The 9,819-nt window shown below is 47.2% G+C and overlaps 1 protein-coding gene across 1 annotated transcript; it reads right to left on the reverse strand.

Annotated features, from left to right (window-relative positions):
* Positions 1–861: 861 nt before the first annotated feature.
* Positions 862–9,590, reverse strand: PRSS23 (serine protease 23). The gene is made up of 2 exons (XM_054164728.1): positions 9,450–9,590; positions 862–4,369 (listed from the first exon to the last, which is right to left on the reverse strand). Exon 2 carries the CDS (start codon positions 4,354–4,356, stop codon positions 3,238–3,240), a length of 1,119 nt encoding a protein of 372 aa, XP_054020703.1. The 5' UTR covers positions 4,357–4,369; positions 9,450–9,590; the 3' UTR covers positions 862–3,237.
* Between the last annotated feature and the right edge of the window lie 229 nt (positions 9,591–9,819).

The following is a 9,819-nucleotide window of genomic DNA, read 5'->3' on the forward strand; positions in this document are numbered from 1 at the left end:
ATGCAGTCTCCAAAGATGCCCAGCAATGGCCCAGCCCCACTCGAGAATATGCTGGCAAAATTACCATCACCTCAGGTGGGCCCAGGTGAAACAACCTTCAGCCTTAGCACAACAATTCTGCCCACGTTATCAGAGAGTTCCTTTTCTTTCCCAAACCAATCTGGACTGTTTGCAGAGGGTGTACAGCAGAATGAGACTCTCCCACCCCTGATTACACAAAACTGGCTACATACATAGATTTATCTTTCTAAAGCCCACAGTTGCTCATATTACTGAAGCTCATTTGCCTTCAATGAAGCAGCTGAGAACATAGGACCAGTGGATGGGAAATATGTTCCATAAACCAGGACTGATGCTCTCAAGCCCGCCTGATGTGACATGCATATCCAGAAATCACACAATGTGTAGGGATGGCAATTTCCAATACCAAAATCCAAACCCAGTGTGCCTTAGCGAAACTGTGAGTCTCATGGTTGGCTTCAGAGGAGCTTTTTTCTTACTGTATCAGGTAGAAGAAGATGGAGTTGATTATGACCTTAAACTGACTGGCTCAAATTTCTCAGTAGTTTGTCAGCTCTAAAGTTAATTAAAAAATGTGACTCTTTTGGCTTAATAGGCTATTTTCAGCTTTAACTAATCTGAGCTCATGACTGGCTTTGGAACTGCAACAATTAAATGAAAGCTAAGATTGGCTATTCTTCTCCAAGGACAAAGAGTAACTAAGCCTACTGGGGGGGGGGGGGGGGGGGAAGAAAGGAAGAATGATTTTTATAAAATATAAAAGACAGGGACAAAAGAAAACTGAAGGAAAATAAACAGCACTGAAGCTATCAATACATCTGCCTGTCACCAAATGTCCTTCCAAACACGTAAGTGAAAGGAGACCAAAACTGGAACCCAAGTACAGCACAAATACAAGAATGTCTGCATTGAAATTCGTAACTTTTCTTTATTCACTGTGATACATTCAAACAAAAGTGCTCCAGAAAACAGCCATAAAGTAAATTAAAGAGGCAGAAAAAGACCATCAGATACATATGGTGATTATTCATATTTTGAAGCATTAGTAACTGCTTGTATCTGAGTGCACCAAAAGCCCACAGGAGGGTCCATGTTTTCGTATGCTGCACCTATAAAAACACTAATCATAGGCAGCTCTAGCAAAAAATGTTTCTCAGAACTAGAGCCAAAGCCACCACAAAGATAAAGCACCATCAGGCATATGTTTACAAATGCCATAGTAATTAGTAGAGGGGAGGAGAGGCTTAGCTGAATTTACATTTTCCCTGTACAGCATAGGGAAGCTCTGCTTAGGTATGTTCCTTCCCAGCTCTGCTGTTTCACACGAGGGACTTGCCTTTGACCCACTACACCAAGCACCACAGGCAAGCTTCAGGAGACACTGAGAGACAGATGGAAGAGAAACTGGAACTGAAGCCAGTGTCTGTCCTCCTATTTGAAGTAATAATATTGGCATGGAAGCATGTACTTAGCCATGTTACTGTAATAGTGTGGCACAGCCTACCTGAGAAGCTCTTTGTACAGACCACATTGACTTCCCAACACTGTTTGCTAAGCTGGAAGTATTTGGCTACTCTGATTTTACCTACAAAGGGCAGTTCTTGTTTTAAACTCTAATTCTGCTGTAGCAAAAAACTAAGTCACTGTTAGTTCTCTACAGCTACCTGAAAGGAGGTTGTAGTAAGGTGGGTGTTGTTCTCTTCTCCCTAGTATCAAGTGATAGAACAAGAGGAAACGGCCTCAAAATGTGCCAGGGGAGATGTATATCAGCTATTAGAAAAATATTCTTGACTGAAAGAGTGGTCAGGCATTGGAACAGACTGCCCAGGGAGGTGGTGGGGTCAGGTGTTAAAAAAAGTGTAGACATGGCACTTCAGGATGTGAATGAGTGACCATGGTGGTGTCAGGCCAATGGCTGGCCTCAGCTCTTTTCCAGCTGAAATGGTTCTATGATCTATAAGAGCAGAGCATCACTTCATAGCAAACTCAGATTACATCCCATAACGTGGCTGTACTCCAGCTACAGAATTGCTGAACTGTGCATTCGCCAAGAACTATTTGTAACTCAACAATCTGGTGGGGAGGAGGATTCCTGTCCCAAACAACACAAGAAATGGAAGTCAAGATGTCACACAAAGTACACTGTCAAAGGGATACGAGAGAGAGAGAGACTTAAAAATCCAGGGTCTCCCTGTCTGGTGTATTTTTAGGTAAAGCCACATGGACCTCCAACAAAAAGGGGTGAAACTCAGCAGAGCCTGCAAGTCAAATGGCCAGCAAGACCAAAGGCAGGCTTCCTCTCTGAAAATCTGACTTGCTGACTCAAGATTTTCCTTGGAAGATCTAAGCAGGTTCATAACAGAAAGCAAGCCTCTGTCCTTGTACACCTTCTGTAATGCGTGTTCATGGGGATCCTGCAAGGTGGAAGGCTACGCCCCAGCTGCTATACAGATTAAAGCCCGTGTACGATTTGTATTTCCCAAAGCAGGATGCAGTGGCACTGCTTGTACGGCCAACATCATCTCCACAGTCAAGTCCTTGTAATATGAAGGTCTGTTTGCTCAAAAGGCATTTTTCTTAACTCTGTTACCAATAAAGTCTCAAATCACTCAGGGCAAAAGAAGGTTAGATGTGCTATGCAGTTATTTACCCTTCACGCTGTTTGTGTGGCGTTCACATCCCACAGCGCATGCCTTGCCCTTTTCACGCTCCCTTTCCCATGCAGGAACACAAATCTGTAATGTTTGGGTTGCAAACACCATTAAATGCCACTCTGCAGCCCCCAACAGCATAGAAATATTTTCTTTTAAAAGTTCAGATCAAAGCATTTCTACTAATCCTAGGATTTATTAAAACAAACATTGCAGGCATGAGACAGTCAACAGCGTCCCTTTTGTGAGATTCTTTGGAGACGGTTCTGATCTCGCACTGTTTACTGATCCGCCCCTAATTAATCTTCAGTTGCTCAGCTGCAAATCCAGCAAGTCCACCTGCTTCTTCCCCACCCAGCAGATGCTGCTTTCTACCCAGTTTTGAGATGCAATGACAGCACCGCACGGCCCCCGTCCTAGGAGCGAGGTGGCTTGCTCGAAAAGCTATGGATGACATCCCAAAGTCGCAAGAACCTATCACACACGTTTGCAGCAGACGTTTAGCCTCTCCTCAGATGAGTGATTAAAACCAGTCACTAAGTGCTCTCAAGGAGTTTCATTGTCTTTATCCTTCCCTGCAGTCAAGGTAGTTGCCTTTGATCCAGTAACAGATCTGTGCGTACTTGAGGGGCGTGATGCGGACAGCCACGTTGAAGTCCTGCGGGGTGCCGTTCATGTCCACCCACTGATGGCCTGAAAATATTCCAATAATTTTACGTTCCCATTTGTGGTTCTGCCTCTTCCACATCCTGACGTAGACCCCAGATCCACTCGCCCCCGGCTGGGCGTCGCACTGCTGGTACAGCAGGTCGTATGTTTCATCTTTGACATCACAGAAACGGTAAACCAGGTTTCCTGGACGGTCATTGTCGTAGCCGGAGAAGTGAATCCTCCCTCCAGGCAAGTGTCTCGCTGGCGGGCTCACACCTATTTTCATAAACTTTCTTTTATGAGGCTTCTTCAGCTCCAGCAGGGCATAGTCATAATCCATGCCAATGTCATTGGCATTGCCTTTGATCCATCCTTTAGGGACATGTGTCCTTTTCACTCGGATCCACTGGAATTTCATTTTCTCAGGCATCGCTGAGTTGGTGATATTGGCCCCTTTGCTGCCATCTTTCAGTTTGGGCTTTAGGAACCCCACCCGCAGTTTCTGAGCTCCTTTGACGTAGCTCTTGCCATCGTGGATACAATGAGCAGCGGTAAGCACGTGCTTTTCAGCCACCAGCGTCCCCGTGCAACCTGTCGATAGCTTCACTGATGTGGAGAATGGGTAATTCAACAAAAAGTCTTTCCCAAAAATGCTAAACCTGCTGTCATAGCCATAGATCTGCCTCTTAGTTCGAGATTTGCCTTGAGCCCCATCACCGCTGTTGCTCAAAATATATATGCCTACTTCAGTTTCAGTGAGGCTACCATTAGCATACAAGGTTTCATAGGACAGGTAGTTCTTCACTTCTTCATAAGTTGGCAGTGGAGAACTTTTGTGGCATGCTGGGCCACAGGGAGATACCACTTCCAGTCTGGCTTCAGCATCAAACTGTGGTTTGTCCAAGTTAAGGGTAGACTGTGGCAGGATAACTGGAACTCTGTAAGATGGCCAAGTTGGCTTCCAGTGAGGACTGGAGGGCACCACATCTTTAGCAGCACACAACAGGAGGATTAAAGTGGACAGGGCTGCCATTCTGGATGCTGGTCTGTGGAAAGCAAAAGGAACCCCAGTTATATATCCAAACACATTGCAAGATTAATCTACCATGCTAAGCAATGGCTTGCTAACCAAGTCTAATACAATAAGGGTCAAGTGATTTGAACAGAAGCAACTGTCACTAAGTACTTCACATTTCTCAGTGTTAAACCTTAACCTGTATCCTGTCCCAAGTTAACACTGAAACATTGGGCATTGGGTTAGTTGTTTAGGTGGTGTTGGATTGGTTGATGGGTTGGATGCAATGATCTTGAAGGTCTCTTCCAACCTGGTTTATTCTATGTATTCTATGTATTCTAACCCTTAGGTGTGCTGGGACACCAAATCCCAGCTGGCATCAGTGGGAACTTATGGTATTTGCACACAGTGTAAAGAAAACTCAGACCCCTTGTAAATTCCTGCATTCTGAAACCACAGCTCCTGCAAAGAGTAGATGTATCTTACTTTGGTGAGATCACAGATTTCAGATCACTAGATATGAAAGTTCTCACCTATGCTTTGACTTCTCTGAGTGAGGTCTTTAAATCACCTCACATCATTTGCTGTCTTAGCCACAGACATCAAGAAAATGGTAGGAACAGGTGGACAGACAAAAGGTAACCTGAACAGGAGCTGGGTTGTAGAACATGACCACATGGGAGACTTGCTTCCCCTTGCAACTCGTATCAGAGGAAGGTTTCTGCTCCATGTAGCATTTAGAATCATGCAATTCATAGTCTCCCCTAGGCTTACAGGAGAAAGGGTGATATGATTACACAAAGGCAGCTAATGAAGTAAGTTTACAATTCTTGAGGGGATTTTCAGTTGACATACTGGCTTATTCCTTTATAAACTCAATTAATTAGAAATGCAAACCAACCCCCTCTGGGCACAGGGAGGCAAATGGGACTGCAAGTGTGTTTATGAACCACAGGCAGAGTGCCTCAAACTGCAAAGAGCAGCGTGCACTAGCACTGTGTCAAGAAAATGTGTCACTCCAGTTCATCTGAAAATTAGCCATACAGCTGAATCGCTGCGGGAGGCACTGCACCCTGGGCAAGAAGGCAGGCAGGATCTCCCTCACACAAAGATTATTCAAACAAAACTTCACAATTATGTTGAGCTTACACATATTTAAAACCCTGCTGAGGTTACAGTGATCACAACTGCAGGAGCATTCCTGAAATACCTCACACCGGTAAACCGAAGCAAACCACGCAGGAGATGACCACAGCTATCTAAAAAAGAAAAACTATTCCCTTTCAACACTTTTTGTAGGAGTACTCCATCCCTAAGCTGCACTAAAAAAAGGACTTCAGAAGGCACGGACTGAAAAAGGCTAAATGCAGACATTCCATTGTCAGTAGCATCCTCTTTGGGAATGGAGGCTATAATTAAAGCACACAATGGTCAATACATCAATTGACTCAGGATATCAAAATATTCCCATTCCAAAAACCAGATGAACAGAGCTGATGTTACTGATGCCAACAGAAGCAAGTGCTGACTCCTTCAGAAGTGACCAGAGATTCTGTTGGTAATTCTTTCCATTAGCAAACAGGACACATTTAAAAGGAAGCATCTTTTTCTAGAAGGGTTAAGCCCTTCAGAATACGTTGCTTTGTGCCTTAATGGGCAAGCCATGCTGGGAAACGCAGGCCATTTTAAACACTCCTCAGATCTGCATCATTTTGGGTGGCTTGAGAATGTGAAATACTTGCTTATGTGTTTACAGCAAAACATCAGTTCCTCTGGTTCCTTCCACAGCAGAGATGAATATTGGATGCAGCTGGTTTTTGCGAGCTATGAAATGAGATAGTCTCACATCAGTATAAGGGTGGCCCAGAGAACACTTGCTGTATATGAAATATGCTTGCTGTATACCAAATATGCTTGCAGTACATCAGATATGCTTGCAGTATAACAGTGACCAGACAAACAGCAGGTAAATTCTATCACTCCATCCCCACAGAGACAATACACACTAGCATAAGTCAGCTGTTAACTGTCCTACTTGTGACAGTGAGGTCTGGACACAGAAATGTTTACTGGGCTTTCAGAAGCTGAAAATGGACTAAATCAGTTGTGCTGTGCATCAGGTGGCAGATCCCATCCTTAAGAGCATGTGTTTATAAGCAGTCTGCTCTCATCTGCTTCACACCAAAGTTATTCCTACAACTGACACTTGAAGCTTTCCTGACTGATGGAAACTTTTGCCTGAACTGCACCACTCAAGCCACTTCTTGGATCTAAAACATCATTCATGCTAACTGAGCCACTGCTGGCCTTTGGATGGTTTATTTAGCTGGCAGGGGAAAATTAGACATGTCTTGTCAGTTGTTATTTGCACAAGCAGCAAGATTCCCTTGTGCCTGTCAGCACAGCGACCTGATGACACGACTGCATGCATAACAACTTCTCTGCTTCTTCCAAGAGCATCAGCAGGGCTGAGAAATTACCTCTCCCTGCAACCTGTCCTCTCTCTTTTCCTCACCATCACCACTACAGTAACACTAGGGATGGAAAGGCAGTTTTAGACAGCAGAGGGCAGCCGCCCTGTGGAGAAAACAAACCAGAAGCTGAGACTCAAGTTGGTCCTCGAAAAAGGCTTCAGAAGATATTTGTGTCTCTGCTGTGCACTTTATGTCTCAGACCAAGCCTTCCCACACCTCTCCCCTGCTGCTTCCGTGCTATGATTACATTCCAGCTTTTCATCAGCTGCAGAACTTTTCTGTTATTTAAAATGTTACTAAAACTGATCAATGAAATACAGTAGTGAGGTTAAACCTGACTATAGAAGCTAAACCGTGCTCTCAAAGCAGGACATTCACTGAAGTCTCTAAAATGGTATTTTTTATACCATTTTTATGGAGACACAACCGAGAAGAAGACAGCTCTGGGCTACAGCAAATAGAATAAATATGTCTTATTTGTAGCAAGATGCCAGATCAGTGGATAGTACTTCGTACTTCTTCTAAGTAGATCCTGCCTCTTTTAAAAAACAAATGGTTAAGCAGAAAGATAAAGGGATTTTAAAACAGTCTAAATTTAAAGAGAGCCCTACCAGTTAGCTAAAGAGAGCCCTACCAGTTGGCCTCTTCTTGCCTTTTCCTGCAATAACCAAGCTCTCTACATTCATCTCCTTACTTGTGGGTGACCCTGAAAGATGTTCTCAGACCCAACAGACTGGTAAGAAGTGAGTACTTCCCTGAGCAGCTATCAGAAACTGATCCTGAATGAATTACAATGTGCAGCTCTACTGTAGCCCTGCTTTTCTGTTTCTATTTAAACTGTGTCATAAACTCAACCCACCCTTTGACTCAACACAAAGCCCTGCTCTGATACCCAGCCTAGGAAACCCCTAGAAAGTGGTTTGTACATAATCACACTTGCTAATGGCATTAAAATTGTTTGGAGACTGGAAACAGTGACAGCTTCCCTGGGGCTCCCCACACTGCTAAAACACAGACACATTTTCCTGCCTACTCTGGGTATTCATGCCTTGAGATGGACGTTGGTGAAAGAGAACTGCCTTGCTCAGGCTGGGCATGAACCATTTTCTAGTAAGCAAAGTAATCTTTCTGGAGGAGTTCTCTGCTTCGGGGTGGCTCTTGTAATAGATGGTTAAATAACAATAAATCTTGGAACGTCCAGTATGAAAGCCTGTGAACCAAATAACCAAATGGTCTCCATTACATTTTGAAATGAAGAAAGTTTTTCCACAGTGCTGGAAGCCAGAATGATTAAGATGGAAAAGAAAAAAAAAAAAAAAGGGGGGGGGGGGGGAATAAAAGCAAAACAGCAAGAGAGAAAAACCTGCCTCAAACCAAATCATGAAGGTGAACTAAATCACTGTCACTGCCGTGCCAAAATACCTTTGCTGCTTTTCTTAGTCACAGAACTTGTTAAAACACAGCAAAACCAACTGAGTCGGGCTGTAAGAATTACAGAAGCCTTGCTGCCGTTAAACCCGAGCATCTCCATGAGCCTGCCCGCGATGCCGAGGGTGGTCTGGGAGTCAGGCTCCCTTACCCGCTGAACTGAGGGTTGTGAGAAGAGATGTCTCGGAAAACCCGAAACACACTCGAGTAACACACAGCGATACCGTCTGTTAGCGCACACAGCGGGTATTTTGACACGTGTCAGCAACCCAGGCACGCCGCAGAGGAATGGGATCACATTATGTGTTTTCCACTTAGTCCAACTCTTACAGAATAATTTTACTGCCTCCTCTCACCCTCCTTTCCTTCCCTTTTCTCTCTCACTCTGCACGTAAAGCAGCTTCAGTTTCACTGCACCAGAGCGAGCTCTGTTGCAGGCGGACAGGGACAGTCAGCTTGACTCAGTCGGTAAAGCGGCAAGCAAGGACCCGCATACCTAGAGCTACCAAACCACCTGAGCGATGGGGAAGCCGTGCAAGCGGCTGGACTCCTGGCACCTCGTTCGGGCCAGAAGGCAAACAACTGCCGCCGGCTCCAGAAACCGCTTCAACGAAGAGATCGTGTCACGAATTTCTTAAAGACACCCCCCCAAAAAAATGACGTTCCCGGTCATGGTGATGAATCGAAGCGGAGGATCGCAACGGCTGCTTCTGAAGCTTCCCAAGTGTGGAACGCAGCAAAGGCGATTTTTTAATCAGCTGTTCCTTCACCAGAGGCTCCTTCAAAGTTAGTCACCGGCATCAGCCGGCTGCGGTGCTCGCCGCGCCGGCCGCCCCAGCAGCCGGGACCCGAAGCGGGGACCGGCGAGAAGCCGCGTTATCCCTTTTGTTTGCCCGCCGCCGGGGAGGCGGCGCCGGGTGCGATCCCGGTGATGCGAGCGGGGTTAAAAATTAAGCTCTGGGCGGAGAGCTCGCCCCAGCCGGGACAGCGGCTCCCGCAAGCCCGGGGGCCAGCAGCGCCCGGCGGGCACAGCCGGTGCTCCGCAGCGCAGGGCTCCCCTCGGCTCCGCTGCCGCCGGCAGGTGAGACGCTGGCCCCGGGGCACCGAGGGATGAGAACGGCTCCTCGCCATCCCTCCCGCCGCCCCTTTGTCCCCCGGGTTGACTCGCAACTCGCGGCACCCTCCCGGCCGGCGGGACCCGCTACCTACCAACTCCCCGCGGCGGCGGCGTCTCCGGGAGCCGCTCAGGCAGGTGGCGGGGCCGATCCCATCCCTCCCGCCGCCTCCGCGGGGTTCGGGGGCGCCTCCCCCCTCCCTCCTGCCGGGTGCCTTCCCTCAGAGGCGCGCTCCGAGCGGGGCGGAGCGGGGCCGGAGGCGGAGCGGCGCCTCCCGCAGGTGGCTCCCGTCGCGGCCGGCTCGTGCTCTTCTCCGCAGCGCTCCCAGCGGTGCTGCCGCCCGCTGCCCGTCCCACCGCCCGTCTGCGCCCGCGGGGGGCCGCGCCGTGAAAGCCCGGGGCCGTCCCGCCGCGCAGGCTTCCCAGTGCATCCTGCGGTACCTCAACTATTTTACCTTTTTTCTC

This window comes from Dryobates pubescens, chromosome 10, assembly GCF_014839835.1.
Source record: "Dryobates pubescens isolate bDryPub1 chromosome 10, bDryPub1.pri, whole genome shotgun sequence".
NCBI lineage: Eukaryota > Metazoa > Chordata > Aves > Piciformes > Picidae > Dryobates > Dryobates pubescens.

Excerpts from the sequence above, each read along its gene's own strand:
- PRSS23 (XM_054164728.1), bottom strand. The coding sequence starts at position 4,356 with ATGGCAGCCCTGTCCACTTTAATCCTCCTGTTGTGTGCTGCTAAAGAT.